Here is a 17867-nt window from a genome sequence, read left to right as displayed (position 1 = left end):
AAGAACTCCTGACGAGGGCAGACAATGTGTGTGATGTCTTCACAGCTCGTACAAGGCTTTGCTGTCTACATTTTGTCAGTTTACAAGGTCTTCCTAAATGTGGCTGCACCGCACACACCGGATGGCTTCGATCTCCCAATAACATGTCCAACAGTGGACTCTAGAAGGTCCAGAAGCTGCGATGTCCCTTAGTGACTGGTTGGTGACATCCCACCACCAGACCCCGTTGTCAGCTCTACACCTGGTGAAATTCCCCACCAGACCCTGTTGTCAGCTCTACACCTGGTGACATCCCCCACCTGACCCCGTTGTCAGCTCTACACCTGGTAACATCCCCCTACCAGACTCCGTTTTCAGCTTTATACTTAGTGACATCCCCACGCCAGACTCCGTTGTCAGTTCTACACCTGGTGACATTCCACCACCAAACAACATTATCAGCTTCACACCTGGTGACATCCCCCACCAGATCCCGTTGTTAGCTCTACACCTGGTGACATCCCACCACCAGACCCCATTATCAGCTCTACACCTGGTGACATCCCACCAAAAGACCCCGTTGTCAGGTCTACACCTGGTGACATCCCCCACCAGACCCTGTTGTCAGCTCTACACCTGGTGACTTCCCAACACCAGACCCCATTGTCAGCTCTACACCTAGTGACATTTCACCACAAGACCCCGTTGTCAGCTCTACAGCTGGTAACATCCCCCCACCAGACCCTGATGTCTGCCCTACACCTGGTGACATCCCCCACCAGACCCCGTTTTCAGCTCTACACCTGGTGACATCCCCCACCAGACCCCGTTGTCAGCTCTACACCTGGTGACATCCCGCACCAGACCCCGTTGTCAGCCCTACACCTGGTGACATCCCACCACCAGACCCCGTTGTCAGCTCTACACCTGGTATCCTTCACCAGACCCTGTTGTCAGTTCTACACCTGGTGACATCCCCCCACCAGACCCCGTGTCAGCTTTACCCCTGCTGGCTGACATACCCCTACCAGACCCTGTTGTCAGCCCCCCCCATTGACATCCCACCCCCAGACCGCATTGTCAGCTCTACACCTGGTGACATCCCACCCCCAGACCGCATTGTCAGCTCTACACCTGGTGACATCCCCCACCAGACCCCGTTGTCAGCTCTACACCTGGTGACATCCCCCCACCAGACCCCATTGTCAGATCTACACCTGGTGACATCCCCCCACCAGACCCCGTTGTCAGCTCTACACCTGGTGACATCCCCCCACCAGACCCCATTGTCAGCTCTACACCTGGTGACATCCCCCTACCAGACACCGTTGTCAGCTCCACACCTGGTGACATCCCACCATCAGACCCCGTTGTCAGCTCTACACCTGGTGACGTCCCCCCACCAGACCCCGTTGTCAGCTCTACACCTGGTGACATCCCCCCACCAGACCCCATTGTCAGCTCCACACCTGGTGACATTCCCACACCAGACCCCGTTGTCAGCTCTACACCTAGTGACATCCCACCATCAGACCCCGTTATCAGCTCCACACCTGGTGACATCTCTTGGTCTCTGTACTGGGATCTCCTGTGGGATCCTCTCCTTTATAGCTGATGCTCACACATCACCTGACCGTACAGGATTGTGGGGGGCCAATACTTTTGTCAACATTGTGTATGTGGAACTAAATGAAGAAATACTGAATGGAGCTGCAATGCGCAGCAATAGCAGAGGCCGAGGAAAGTGATTAAGACGTATTAATGATGAGATTACGGAGTCAGAAGAGCAGCAATGAATTAGATGCTACAGAAAAAAGCCATTCACTGTAATGGTTTAATACCTGACTGGAGAAAGATGGAATTGTACAAGGCGTAAGACTTTTACTCATGAAAATTAATTAGCATGTTAAAGGGATCACTTCTGAAGTTATGTGCCGAAGAGAATAACACGATTTTCCTGCATAATTTGCTATTTTCTGCCTTCAGCCGAGGATCTGTAGATATCAGCTATAGAATGACGGGAGAGCTCATACACATTAGTGGCCCTTTTAGTGTGCTAAAGGGGGATCTACAGGTTAATAAATGGCGCACATAGGTCGCCTGCACATGAACGGGTCAGATTACGTCCACAGAAGCTGCGATGGTCGCGGATGCGATGGTTTTCTGTGCGGATGTACGTGGATTCACAGCATATCGTCTGCGCGGTAAAAATAATACAAGCAGGTGATTACATCAGAAAGTTGCCCAACCGCCTGGAAAAACCCTTCTATACCAAAGATTAATGTGCAGACGACATTGTGTTGTGGTGGTGAGTGCTTAGAGTCTTCAGGGCGGCACGCTGCGCTCCTGGCTGCAAGAGTGATGAACCCCCAGCTGCTGCGACGGACAACAGAGGTTGTCCTCTGAAAAGATCAGGCCTGCACCGTCCTCTCCCCGCATTCCGGATTCCTTCTATTCATTTTGTCATCCGTCCGATCGCGGATTCCGCCATTCCATCTGTTTGTGTGCAGGGCGCCTCAGTTTTTCTCTTGACTGTGGGTATGACTACATGTGCCCAATAAGACATGAATGGCACAACTGTTTGTATGTAATTAGTTACAGTTACAATCAATATAATTTCCCCCGCTGTACATTTGGTTAATTTGCCAAATTTACAAACATTCAGCTGTTTGCTACAAAAACAATCAAACAAGAACAATTTAAATAGCTGCACATAACTGATATAACGAGAGGTTTCTCTACAGTCACCATAAAATGCCACTTTTACTGACTGCTGCAGTCTCAGAATTAGTCACCTTTATGAACAGAATCCCCTATAAGATTAACAAATCAGATGTTGTCTCAAGCACACCTGGTGCAACTAGTCAAGGACTTTATTAGTGGCATCAGGTGTGCTTGAAATAAAACACATCAAATACCTGCACTGGCGAGGACTTTACTGACTGTGATGTTTGATTGCATGTTAGAAATATGTCTTATTCAAGAGGGTTGTCAAAAAAGTTAAGAGAAGAGATTATGGCCTTGTACAATCCAGGAAAAGCATACAAAAAGATAACAAAGACACGGTGGCTTTGTGTCCCAAACATGGCATGGCCGCAGGCAACCATGGTGCAGTGAGAAGGAGGAGATGGAATGGAGCGCTGTTCGCGTATGCATGGCAGCACTACATTCATTCTCAATGGGAATATCGGAGCTTGCAGTTGGCTGTTTCTATCAGCCCCACCGAAATGAATGTGCAATCACCACGGCATTCAGTTTGGTGTCACCGTCGGAGGGTGCAGCGAGAAGAGGGGGGGACAGCACCCATATCCTCAGTATCTTGGACACCTTCAGCCCTACCCTGTGGATATGCTTTGGATAGGTGATAGAAGTCGTTTTTGGTACAACCCCTTTAGAATGGTTTTAAGTGATTGTTCTTGTTCCTGGACCGTGTCTGGTACTGCTGCTCAACTTTATTGAAAGAGATTCTCCAGGAGCAATAAAATGATGGACAATCCTGAGGAAAGCTTTCAATGTTTCTTCAGTGAGCGTCTGATCCACATGACCTTCAACTATCATCACAATGGAGATAAGCTGCAGTACACAGAGATGAGCCTGGATTGACACTGATGCTCCAGCAAGTGTTGCATCTACTAGTTTCTAAGAATTGGGGGGATCTCAGGGTTCAGACCAGACCCCACTGATCAGACATCAATGATGCACCCTCAATTTGACTATCAATGTTCCAGTCCTGGACAACCCCTTAAAGGGGTAGTATCACAATTACATGTTAGCCCCTATCCACAGGATCAGAGATGACTTGCTGATTGATGGGGATCTCACCACTGAGATCCTTGCCGATCTTGAGAATGGGACTCCCTTGTCCCACTCAGTCTGTCACTGTAGGGGTAGCTTCTACCCCCGCAGTGACGTCGGAGTGAATGGAGCATTGGCCAAGCATGTTGCGCGACCAGCACTGCATTCAGTCTCCTCCTCACTGGTGGGGGTTCAGGAACCTGCAGTAAGGAGGATGGAGGATATGGGACCCCCGTTCTCGAGATAGGGTGGGGTCTCAGTAGTGAGCCGCCCACCGATCAGCAAGCTATCTCCTATCCTGTAGATACCCTGTGGATAGGAGATACGTTATAATCTTGGTACTACCACCTTTAAGACACCCTGTCGTGCCCTTGGGTCAGCGGGGCCGGCTACTTAATGTAGCAGCTCTTCAAATGTAGCAGATTTTCTTTGTTAAATCAATTTTTATTAGATTTTTTGAACATACAAGGTATGGGAATGCATCAACACAGATGGGATGAAGATAATACAGCAGTCTTTTTACCCCAGTAACCCTGGCTCTGAAATGACGGCATTAAATGCAGACAATAACGAGAGGTCAGGGAACTGGAGAACAATGCGCGCCCACTGCCCGAGTGGTCCATATGGGCCCCCGGGGACCGGAGGACCACATGGACCTGTTTTACAACACTTAGCGGGAAAAGGGGGCGGGAAGGCGGGGAAGGGGGGAAGAGGGTGGGGGGTTTGTGGTAACTGCACCTACTATTGGGAGAAAACGTCTAGGAGTCTCAACTCACGCCAGGGATGCCACGTTATAATGAATTTGTTATGTGTGTTGTTCTGCCAGCTCGCCAGTTCTTCAAGATTGTAGATCCAATCTACCTTCTCTTTCCAGTGTGAAAGTAGGGGGGATGCTTCAGCCTTCCAAGACAGCGGGATCAAGGCTTTGGCCGCATCTATCAGATGGGCCACCAGTCTGTCTCTCCGCGGATGAAACGCCTGGGAGGGTCTCCACAAGAAGACCATCTCCGGCGTTAGGACAAAGTTTTGTTTAATTTTGCACAACACCTCGCTCACTCCCCTCCAGAAGGTCTCAAGTCCCTTGCAGGACCACCATAAGTGCAGGTAGGACCCCACTTCGGCGTCACACCTCCAACATCTGCTATGTGGCGCCAACTTGTATGCAGCCAACCACTGTGGTGTTTTGTACCAGCGTACAAGTAATTTATAATGGGATTCTTGGGCAAGGATACATGGAGAAAGGCCGCAGGAGGTGGACAAAATTATTTTGATGTCTGATGGCGACAACGAAATGCCCAGTTCCCTTTCCCATAAAGTAAGAAATGCTGGTTTGGTTATAAAATGTAGCAGAAATTTTAAAGTTCCCAAACTCAGCTATGTTTTTGGCGGTGGTCAGTGTTGGAGGAGGGCGATGCTTCATACTTCAGCTCATATGGAAAACACCGCTAACAGATTCCTTTAAGACCTCCTTAGCGGCTAAACACTCCAGTTTGGGTAATTTCCCCAATTGCTGGACACGTTATTACTTCTACACTCCGCCTCGCAGATGCTTTGTACTCGTATTTATCCACACAAAGCATCCTTGGAAGATGTTCAATTAACCTTCATACAAGGAAGCAGGTGAGAAATAGTTAACCATAAAATAGTCTGTGCCGGCGGCAAAAAACAGCTAAATAGACGGGGAAGAAGCGAAGGAGGAAACGGGGAAGCAAAGAGAAATCAATAGCTGATTCTATGATACAACACTGTGATTTCCCAGCCCGGAGAACATGGAGAAAGGAGCCTGCTAGGCCGAGGGCTCAATTGACAGAGGAACAGTCAATTTTCACTAAATGGATCTAATTCTTCAAAAAGGGATTATTTCAGATAAACAAGAAGTGCAGTCCCCTTTAACAGCTTAACCCATAAACTGCTGAAGACATTTATAAATCTGGGATCCACAGAAAGTGATAATTTATTATTAGTGATTTTATGCACCCTTTATTATTCTTATGATAGATAGATAGATAGATAGATAGATAGATAGATAGATAGATAGATAGATAGATAGATAGATATGAGATAGATAGATATGAGATAGATAGATAGATAGGAGATAGATAGATAGATAGATAGATAGATAGATAGATAGATAGATAGATAGATAGATAGATAGATAGATAGATAGATAGATAGATAGATAGATATGAGATAGAGAGATAGATAGACAGATAGATAGATAGATATATAGATAGATAGATATGAGATAGATAGATAGACAGATAGATATGAGATAGATAGATAGATAGATAGGAGATAGATAGATAGATAAATAGATAGATAGATAGATAGATAGATAGATAGATATGAGATAGATAGATAGATAGATAGATAGATAGGAGACAGAAAGATAGATATGAGATAGATAGATAGATACGTACATATGAGATAGATACATACATATGAGATAGATAAATAGATATGAGATAGATAGATAGATAGATATGAGATAGATAGATAGATAGATAGGAGATAGATAGATATGCGATAGATATGAGATAGATAGATATGAGATAGATAGATAGATAGATAGATAGGACATAGATAGATAGATAGATAGATAGATAGATAGATAGATAGATAGATAGATAGGAGATAGTTAGATAGATAGATAGATACGTACATATGAGATAGATAGATAGATAGATAGATAGGAGATAGATATGAGATAAATAGATCATAGATAGATAGATTGATAGGAGATAGATATGAGATAGATAGATACGAGATAGATAGAAAGATAGATAAGAGATAGATAGATAGATAGATAGATATGAGATAGATAGATATGAGATAGATAGATAGATAGATAGATAGATAGATAGATAGATAGATAGATAGATAGATAGGAGATAGATAGATAGATGGATAAATATGAGATAGATAGTAGAGATGAGCGAACGTGTTCGGCTCCGCCCCTTTTCGCCCGGACACCGAACTTCGCGAGGAATTCCGTGTTCGGGCGAAAAAAGTTCGGGGGTCGCCGTGGCAGCGCGGGGGGTTGCGGCGGGGAGTGGGGGGGAGAGGGAGAGAGAGAGGGCTCCCCCCTGTTCCCCGCTGCTGCCGCCCGCGCCGCCGCGCCTCTCCCCGCCCCCCGGCGCCCCCCGAATACTTACGCGCGAACACGGAAGTCCTCGGAAAAGCCGGTGTTCGGGTGCGTAAGTGTTCGTTAAGAACACGTTCGCTCATCTCTAATAGATAGATAGATAGATAGATAGGAGATAGATTGATAGATATGAGATAGTTAGATAGATAGATAGATAGATAGATAGATAGATAGGAGATAGATAGATAGATAGATAGATAGATAGATAGATAGATAGATAGATAGATAGATATGAGATAGATAGATATGAGATAGATGGATAGATAGATAGATAGGAGATAGATAGATAGATAGATAGATAGATAGATAGATAGATATGAGGTAGATATATAGATAGATACATACATACATATGAGATAGATAGATGATAGATAGATAGGTAGATATGAGATAGACAGATAGATACATACATACATACATATGAGATAGATATATAGATATGAGATAGACAGATAGATAGATAGATCGATCGATAGATAGATATAGATAGATACATACATATGAGATAGATAGATGATAGATAGATAGATTATAGATAGATATATTGATATGAGATAGGAGATAGATAGATAGATAGAAGGATAGATATGAGGTAGATAGATAGATATGAGATAGATAGATACATACATACATACATACATACATATGAGATAGATAGATATGAGATAGACAGATAGATAGATACATATGATATAGATAGATAGATACATACATACATATGAGATATATAGATAGATAGATAGATAGATAGATACATATAGATAGATGATAGATAGATAGATATGAGATAGATAGATTGATAGATAGATTGATAGATATGAGATAGATAGATAGATAGATAGATAGATAGATAGATAGATAGATAGATAGATAGATAGGGGGTAGATAGATATGAGATAGATAGATATGAGATAGATATGAGATAGATAGGAGATAGATAGATAGATATGAGATAGATAGATATGAGATAGCTAGATAGATAGGAGACAGAAAGATAGATATGAGATAGATACGTACATATGAGATAGATAGATACATACATATGAGATAGATAGATAAATAGATATGAGATATATAGATAGATAGATATGAGATAGATATGAGATAGATATGAGATAGATAGATAGATAGATAGATAGATAGATATGAGATAGATAGGAGATAGATAGATAGATATGAGATAGTTAGATAGATCGATACGTACATATGAGATAGATAGTTACATACATATGAGATAGATAGATAAATAGATATGAGATATATAGATAGATAGATATGCGATAGATAGATAGATAGATATGAGATAGATAGATAGATAGATATGAGATAGATATGAGATAGATAGATATGAGATAGATAGATAGATAGATAGATAGATAGATAGATAGATAGATAGATATGAGATAGATAGATACATATGAGATAGATAGATAGATAGATAGATAGATAGATAGATAGGAGATGGATATGAGATAAATAGATGATAGATAGATAGATAGATAGATAGATAGATAGATAGATAGATAGATAGATAGATAGATAGGAGATAGATATGAGATAGATAGATAGGAGATAGATAGATAGATAGGAGATAGATAGATAGATATGGGATAGATACTGTAGATAGATAGATAGATAGATAGATATGAGATAGATAGATATGAGATAGATATGAGATAGCTAGATAGATAGATAGATAGATAGATATGAGGTAGATAGATAGATATGAGATAGTTAGATAGATAGATACGTACGTATGAGATAGATAGATATGAGATAGATAGATAGACAGGAGATAGATAGATAGATAGATAGATAGATAGATATGGGATAGATAGATAGATAGATATGAGATAGATATGAGATAGCTAGAGAGATAGATAGATAGATATGAGATAGATGGATAGATAGATAGATAGATAGATAGATATGAGATAGTTAGATAGATATGTACGTATGAGATAGATAGATATGAGATAGATAGATAGGAGATAGATAGATAGATATGGGATAGATAGATAGATAGATATGAGATAGATAGATATGAGATAGATATGAGATAGCTAGATAGATAGATAGATATGAGATAGTTAGATAGATAGATGCGTACGTATGAGATAGATAGATATGAGCTAGATGGATAGATAGATAGATATGAGGTAGATATATAGATAGATAGATACATACTTACATATGAGATAGATAGATAGATAGATAGATAGATGATAGATAGATAGATAGATAGATATAAGATAGACAGATAGATAGATACATACATACATATGAGATAGATAGATAGATAGATATGAGATATATATATATAGATACATACATACATACATATAAGATAGATAGATGATAGATAGATAGATAGAAAGAAGGATAGATATGAGGTAGATAGATAGATATGAGATAGATAGATATGAGATAGATAGATAGATACATACATACATACATATGAGATAGATAGATATGAAATATACAGATAGATAGATACATATGAGATATATAGATAGATAGATAGATGATAGATAGATAGATATGAGATAGATAGATATGAGATAGATAGATAGATAGATAGATAGGAGGTAGATAGATATGAGATAGATAGATATGAGATAGATAGATAGATATGGCTAGGAAGGAATGCTGATCTATTGCAGAGACAGCGAGCATGATCAGTCTCTGCAATCGCTCGGCCCTTCGTTCTGGACTGTGAACTGTGACGTAGCGTACATTGTAAGGAGACTGCCAGCCAATGTACGTAACGTCACAAGAAGCAGAAGAATTAGCTAGCTGAAGGTGAGGTGACCCCCCTTCCCAGACTGCAGGAGGCAAGAGAAGATCAGTGGGCAGAAGGTCTGGTAAATAGACTGATGAGGGAGGAATAGGTAAGTATAGAATTTTTGACAGAAATTAATGATACAACCCCTTTAAGGACAGCACCCAAAAAGGGTGTGGAGACACCTAGGAGGTGAGTGAGGAAACCTATAAGGCATGCTCCTCTAGGTAATATATCATAATATATTTGGGGGTTTTCTGGCTGGGTTTCCTGTTCCCAATCATTGTTCTAAAGAGTTGTTTAAAGAGTCGTACATCGATTTGCAGGAATGCTGCCGTCCAATAGGTGGCGCTGCAGAGGTATTGTTTCATCTTCCTTATTTAGGTAGTTAGAACATTGCTACATCTGTCTTGGGCAGCAGAAAAAGATTCTGAAACTGGCGGATCAGAGGGGCAGAAGAAAAGAACGTCAGTGGGTAATTACTCCCCACACCACCCGTTCCGGAAGAGAATTTTGCCTCTAAACTAGAAGGTTGCTTTAAGGCCAGTGTTGAATGCTGGGACCAGAGGATAGCCCGGTGCCTGCTATATCTATGTGATACTGGATTCAAAGAGAATTTTTTTGGCTGTTTTACATTTTTTTCTGCCACTTTTTTACTTTTTTGATCCCCCTTATCATCAGTACTCCTTTCTGTCTTCCAGCTCGGAGGTCAGTGCCGATGTAAACTGAATGTTGGGAGCAGGAGATGTGATCATTGCAAAGATGGATTTTACAATTTACAGGAGTCCAACCCTGACGGTTGCCAACCCTGCGAATGCAACGCCTCCGGAACAATCAATGGAAGTCATTCATGTCATCGAAACACAGGCCAGTGCCAATGCAAACCCCATGTCATTGGTAAGTACCAAACACGAACATCCAAGAACCCCAATTGTGGAAGATGTCCTCTTGCTGTATTTTCTTCTCTTTTTTCATTTGGGCTTTAAACAGAGATACATGAGGGCAGATCAAGACCAACGCAAAGAAAAAATAGAGGTGGTGCCTATAGTGACCAATCAGATTGCCTCATCGCATATGAATGAGTGCTAATAAGACAGCACAGCCAATAATATATTTTGTTTTGACTGTGTTGTCTTAATACGGGTCATAAGGTTCCTTCATAGGATGTTTGCTGATATGTTTTTATTTGGTATTCTGCACAATATTCAATTTGTTACAGCAGCATTTTGTGCTCCAGAGCTGGGAATCTGTTGTAGCTGCAGACAGAAATCTCAACCATTGACAGCCATGTTGGAGCTGTAGGCAGCTGTCATTGGCCCCCCGGACGCTCATATTCAGACAAGTATACACTAATCAACCTCTCCTTCCTCCCTTCTCTTGATTGTTTGTGTGGCTCCACAAATACACGCTATGTTGTTGATACCGGAGTCTGATGGATATTTGTATAAGGGGGAGCGATATGAATGCGTGGGCGCATATTTATGTGCCCATGCGAATATTTAATCGCATTAGTGAATATTTCTAGAACTTGAGCTAAGTGCCGACAATCTCACGATACTTTTTAGTGGCCATTTGATTATAAATATGGTAGCATTTAAGGCTGCACCACAGAGTAGTAGCGAGGCAGCAGTGAAGAGTGAGGAAGTGGCGGAGGCCATCACCTACCGTGCTGGGCCTGGACAGGGAGCACTGACCGGAGAGGCTGTGCTGTATGAAGTGGCTCTGCGAGAGAGAGATAGGTTCTGGCCCTTGGAAGGGATGAGTGGCCTGTTCTGCCCGACGCCCAGAGCCCGAAAAAAGACACTGTAGGCACTGCTGTCCGGCACCAGGGGGATGGAGAAAGTGTTTGGAACTGCAACCAGGAGAACCAAATGCAGTGGAGATTCATGCTCCTGGCTTTGAGCAGCCTGGAGGCAGTCGAGTCGACCCTTCCACCGGTGAACTGCAAGTGGGGCCCCAGATGTCCCGGTGTGCACACTGTAAGGACTATATGGACTGATGCTGATGCAATGCCTAGACCCTGATGCCACGCTCGTGTTGTATGTAATGTTTGTGCAATTGTGGTAAAGCGGGAATGAGGTGCTAGGTAAGGGATAACTCGTGGATGTTACAAGACAGCAAGGCGCTTGACCATGGTGCTACAATGACCACGATGATTATGGTTAATGGAGTAGAGCTCAGCATACTGTTCATACACTTGAACCTTCCTATAGGCCACAGTGCGCGATATGGACCTGAGAGGAACCATGGCGGATAGTTATGTTGAAGTGAGGGTTCCAGGGCCTTTTAATCCTGGTAGATCGCCTCTGTAACAAGTGCCAATTTACAAGTTAATGTGATGTTTAGGTACATGTGACTCCAGAGTGAACACAGCTTACTTATGTTTTTAGTAAAAATGGTTGTTCCAAAAATGTCCCTGCCGCACCATCTAACACCATCACCCTGCTTCATGTGCCTCTTGGATGAAATGTACAAGCATCACAGCGCTCAGGGACAGACTAGTAATGAAGGTGCCTGATTGGGAATTTTTTGGAATGGGGCCTTCCATCCCCTCTGGATAGGGGATAAATACTGTTCATAGGAGACCCATTTAAACCCAACTTTTACCCCAAAGCATCGGAGAATAGCATGAACTCTCTCTTCTACACGAGAGTCATGTGACCGGCAGGGCCAAGAAACTCTCCAACCGCTGCAGACTAGATGACAGCTTACCACCCGTAACATTATACTAAACTTCAAACACGACTGATAATGAGATGGAGACCAGAGTTGTGGGGTAAAATATGGAGGTCGGCCAGTTTTATTAAGGATGGAGAACCTCATCCAGTAAGGAAGTAAAGATCTTCTATTACTATGTTAATTAATCCTGAATGCCGCACCAGCACAGCCGCAGTCAGGTGACTTAAAGGAGCTCTCTGGGACTTTTATTGACGCCTATTTTCGGGATAGGTCATAATTCTTGATTGACAGAGGTCCGCGACTCGGGATCTCAGGCTACTGTCAGGGTGGACAGCACTGGAAGCAGGCAGTGTTGTCAACATTGCAGCGGCCAGGTTTGGTACTACAGGCACAACTATTGAATTCAATAGAAGCTGTGTCCGCAGTACTAAACTGGGCCACTGCAATGCGAACAGCACTATCTGCTTCTAGCACTGTCCGCACTAACAGTGGAATCAAAGGATCAGATGATCAGCAGTGATCCCGAGCGGTTGTCTTCAGCCAATCAATGATCATGAGGATAGGTCACCAATAGTAAAAATCTGGGAGAACTCCTTTAATCTTACAGAACTCAGACAACACCAGCTGTGACGTCTGCAAGACCTATCCCAGTAAATGATAGCAGCTCCTATAAGAGGAAATGCATGTTAGGTGAGTCTCTTAAGGGTACATAGCGCTCCAGTCAGCGCCCAGGATCTTGAGTCCTCAAGTTGTCTCGTGCTTACTGTATTGTCAGTGTCTCTGTGTTTTATAAATATGACGTGTATTGCCTAGCTGCAGCACTGAATAGGTTATTGGGTGGGTTATGTCTGGAAATGTATCTTTTGTATGTCATGTGACCTCGTTTTATATATGTGGTGGCAAGGTGCATGAGTGAGGTCGGTCTTTCCATCAGCCTTCAGCTTTGGTCTATCAAGTCAGGAGCCTGTCTGCCCACAGTCACCTTCAGTCTGTGGGCCATGAAAATGGAAGAGGCGGAGAGGATGCTGTGTGTGTCCAGAGTCTAACCTACCCAGACCTCTATGCTGAACAGTGAGAGAAACCTGTGTGAGTTCACTGTGCAGCGCTGAGAGTAGTTCCTAAACTGTGAGTGTGTGCCGGGAGAGAGTCATGAGAGTAAGAGGAGCGTCCGGGAACAGATCCCCGCAGATAACCAGCCTGCAGATTCATCTGCCCTCCCGTGTTTCCTCCATCGCACCACAATCCTCCTGCACCCATGTCCTGGCGGTGGCTGTAAATTGTTTGTGACTGTTTCTACTTTGTACAAGTTTATTTCTCCAGTAAACGGCTTTACCGACCGTTCCCGGTTCAGCCTTTTAAAAGTAACCTCTGTGTGGTGGACTCATTATTGCATCTTCTGGAATTCACTGCAGAGGACGGAATGATGGTGTCACCCGTGACAAGAGACTAAGGTGAACCACAGTTAGGTTAACCTCCCTTTAATAGCCTGTCCTCGGCCCCTTGGACGTGTCCCTGGTTACTCTCCGGGTGGGAGACGGTAGAGCCACCATGACAAAGTCTAAAACTCTACCCCGCTGTCCCCTAAGGCTGGGGCCCGTTTCTTGGACGCTGCATTACCCGTGCCACTATTTATTTTTTGCTGGGCATTTCAATTGATGGTAAAAAATAATTGGTGTCTGAGAGCATCTCTGCTTGGCCAGCAACCCCACATTATGAAGTGTTACACTCATCCTCTCCAGCTCCCACCTCTCGGCCACCGCTGCTGTAATCAGAGTCTCCGACCCCTGACCATTCCACCCAGTGTCTGCGATACATACAGGACAGGACACCAGCGGGCAGGAGGGGTCAGAGGTCAGAGTCTCTGAATGCAGCAGACAGGAACTAAAGAGAGAGAGTGAAACACTTGATGTGTGGGGTTAAGGGTTCACGAAGGATCAGACACAGGGAGGGGGCCCTATTACTACTGGGGGCTCTATTACTATTGGGGACAACACTGGGGGGCCCCATAAATACTAGGGTCACTATTTGGGATGCTGATACTGGGGCCAGTGTTACTAGAGGGACCCCTTCCGTTGGCACAAGTACTACTCAGACCACTGAAGGTCAATAGTTGGGGCCACTAGAATAATGGAAGTATAAACATACATTGTGTTGAGCCACACCCCCATCTACACCCCAAACCACACCCACTTTTACCTTGCCCTATATTTGTTTGGAGACCAAGGTGACAGCCCCACGAATGGGGATATATTATAAAGAAACAAACTGAGGTAATTTGGGAGGCCCTGACCATAATGACATCAAATAATGACATCACTGAGGAAATCCTAAAAACCCGACTTCTTGGGGGAACCTAAAGAGATTTTGTCATCATATCTTCACATCCTTTCTAAGAGTACCATAACATAGTGTCTGTCACACTGGTCACAATGATATGTCTGTGGATCTGTGCAGGAGTTTTGGAGAAACTTGCATTTTATTAGTGGCATCACATACATAGAGTAGTACAGGAAGTAGTCCTAGATATTCATGAACTGCAGGCTGGCTTCACCCATCCTGCCCTCCAGCCACTGATTGACTGCTGTCTGCCTATTACTGTGCCTAGAGAGAGCTGCCATTCATTGGCTGGAGGGCGGGATGGGTGTGGCTAGCCTGCAGCTCATGAATATTCAGGACTAGTTCTGCATCTGGGTGTTACTAATAAAATGCAAGATTCTTCAAAACTCCTGCACAGATCCACACAGCGGAGATCTCAGTAATCCCTGTAACAGGCTCTACCTCAGGGCTTCTACCAACTTACATTTTTTAATGCTGCGATATCGCCGCTTTTTTTTCTATGGGACTTTCTAATGTTAAAATCGCATTGAACAAAAATGACAAGTTTGCGCTTCTGTGATTTTTGTGTGATGCGAATTTAACATTAGAAAGTCCCATAGAAAAAAACGCAGCGATATCGCAGCATTAAAAAAAAAACCCGCTATTGGGTAGAAGCCCTCATGGTGCTCTCAGTGGGGGCTGCAAAAACATGGTGACAAAGTCTCTTTAAGGACCGACTTGCTCATTATGCTGACTTCCTCCACGCGCTCTTCCTGCTCTTCCTGCTCTTCCTGGTCTTCCTGCTCTTCCTGGTCTTCCTGCTCTTCCTTGTCTTCCTGGTCTTCCTGCTCTTCCTGCTCTTCTTGGTCTTCCTGGTCTTCCTGCTCTTCCTGCTCTTCCTGGTCTTCCTGGTCTTCCTGCTCTTCCTGCTCTTCTTGGTCTTCCTGCTCTTCCTGCTCTTCCTGGTCTTCCTGCTCTTCTTGGTCTTCCTGGTCTTCCTGCTCCCGGCTCTCTCTCTTTCACTCCGATATTTTGAATTGCTGGAGGAGAGGAGACAAAACTGGGAGGATAATTCATGGAGCGCCACAAGATGCTGCGGGCGGCGTGGAGGAAGGAGATCATGTGACCAGGTGGACCTACGGCCGCTCTCACATACATGCATTCACAAAATGCCACGTTCGAAATCACCGCATTTTACTGCGTTTTTGAGTGGAGTTTCTGAACACCTTGTACAGCGTTTGACAGTGTTTTTTAATGCATCCCATCATTGTGATGGGTGATGAGGTGCGTAAAAAAGCACTAAAATGCATGAAAATACAGCAGCCTGTGCTAATCTGCAAAGCCCCACTGAAATCAATAGAGGGGTTATACCGCGAACAGTGTGGCGTTTCAAAAGCTATGCTAGTCGCAGTAAAAAGCGGGCTGTGTGAGAGCGGCCTCAGGGGTGGAGATTGCCCCCACTATAAATCCACCAGTACATCGCTACAAGCTGGCGATTGGCACACCGTGCAACCACACAAGCCACACATACCTAAGGCTGGCCATGCTGGTAGATGTAAACAACTCATCACTGAAAGGGGTCGGAGGAGGATGTCAGGAATCGTTCTGACCAACAGGCTGCACATTCAGCTGAATACAACGCTGGAGCTCCAACTAACGTGTGCAAACACACAACTCGCCGTTCCTTCGCACGGATGGTATAACAGCGGACGACCAGTTCCAGCGCCATTGTGTTTAAGAGAAACAGACTCCAGCGGGCAAAAGAGCGCAAAACGTGTATCACTGAGCAGCGGAGAAATATCTCCTGGTCAGATTTTTGTTGCTCCCTGCTGATGGGAGGTTAGAATTTGGCGCAGATGTAGTGACCCAGAGTTAGGGACCCTCTAGCTCTGTGTTTGTGCACCACACATGGCTTTGTCCTTGTGCATTCATGTGTGTTTGTGTCTACGTGGTTGTTGGTTTTTGTGTTATTTGAGGTGACCTTTCAGGGTCAATGTCTTGTGTTGGTGTCACCAATCTTAGTAGGGTCCAGTAAAAAGCACATGCCTCTGGTTTCTGAAAAAGATACTTTGACTGTGGACTCGTTGTTTGGTTTAGGCACTGGCGTCACGTAAACAGTTAAGCTATAATTTCTCTGCTGGCACAACTGCTAGCTGTTACCCTCGCATGCTGCTAAGACAGACTGCGCTTTGGGACGTGACGAGAGGCGACGGTAGATCCATCGTGACCCACCATTTTTTTTCCCCGCTGTCTCCTTCCCCCAAAAGTTTTGACCCTGGCTGCTGCACACGCAGCATAAATCGCTGACCCCTTCTTGTTAGCTGGTCAGAACATGCCAGAACCGCCCTCTAATCTGCAGCAACTACAAGAAGCTTCCTGTCCGCAGGGGCCGATATTCCTGCAGAACCATTTCATCACTGAGTGGGATCTACACCACAATGAACTGCTGAAGGTCAAAGGAGTCCAACGCGACTAGATGGGGGTCTCTAATAAAGGGGCCACTCAGCGTGTATATTCCCCTTTCCACACCTCGGCCCGTCCCCCCACCGCTGTAGACATGATTTCATCGCCCTCCTATATACGGTGTATGTCCCTTTTGGTAGATTAGCACTTTTCAGAACTGTTTTCGGCCTAATGAGTTCTAAGCAAATCATTCTTCTGCCCGGCTTCTTATTAAAGCAGAATAAATGGCTTTTTTCCCTTTTTCCGCAGGGTCCATCGTGATAAATCTTTTTCTCTTTCCCCATTATATTTCTTTGAACTGTTCTTATGAAATGCAAAGTAAGTCCCGGTAATGCCCTGATCGCGGCGCGGGCCGGGTTACTTATCAAGGGCTATATAATTTTAATTTTGTAATTCAATGCCAAACTGATTATAATAAACGGCCGCCTCCTGAGTTATTTATCATCTTCCTCTACAAGACGCTCTTTTTTGTTTGTGGCTCCCACAGGTATTTTTCAAAAATTAGATTTGATTATAGCAATTTATTACGTTCAGACTATTTGAGGGGTGCTGCGGCTACATAAGGACAAAATTTATCAAGTGCCTGAAATACACTGTGCATATAATACATTCTGAAGTGTTGATGTATGGGAATATTATGATAAAGTGAGCGCGGACCGCCGGCATACCTGTCGACATATCTTCGCGGGAAGCGGAAAAAAACACAAC

The 17867-nt window shown here is 44.1% G+C and overlaps 1 protein-coding gene across 1 annotated transcript in view; it reads left to right on the top strand.

Annotated features, from left to right (window-relative positions):
- The window catches only part of USH2A (usherin), a 903954-nt gene that overhangs the window by 103252 nt on the left and 782835 nt on the right, over positions 1–17867 (top strand). Inside the window, exon 11 of the mRNA XM_066594449.1 lies at positions 10403–10598. Coding sequence (XP_066450546.1) covers positions 10403–10598 — 196 coding nt within the window. The remainder of the gene's footprint in view (positions 1–10402; positions 10599–17867) is intronic.

Source organism: Eleutherodactylus coqui, chromosome 3 (genome assembly GCF_035609145.1).
Source record: "Eleutherodactylus coqui strain aEleCoq1 chromosome 3, aEleCoq1.hap1, whole genome shotgun sequence".
In the NCBI taxonomy this organism is placed as follows: Eukaryota; Metazoa; Chordata; class Amphibia; order Anura; family Eleutherodactylidae; genus Eleutherodactylus; species Eleutherodactylus coqui.
Note: the sequence above shows the minus strand (reverse complement) of the source record. Positions and strands in the feature narration are given on the sequence as shown.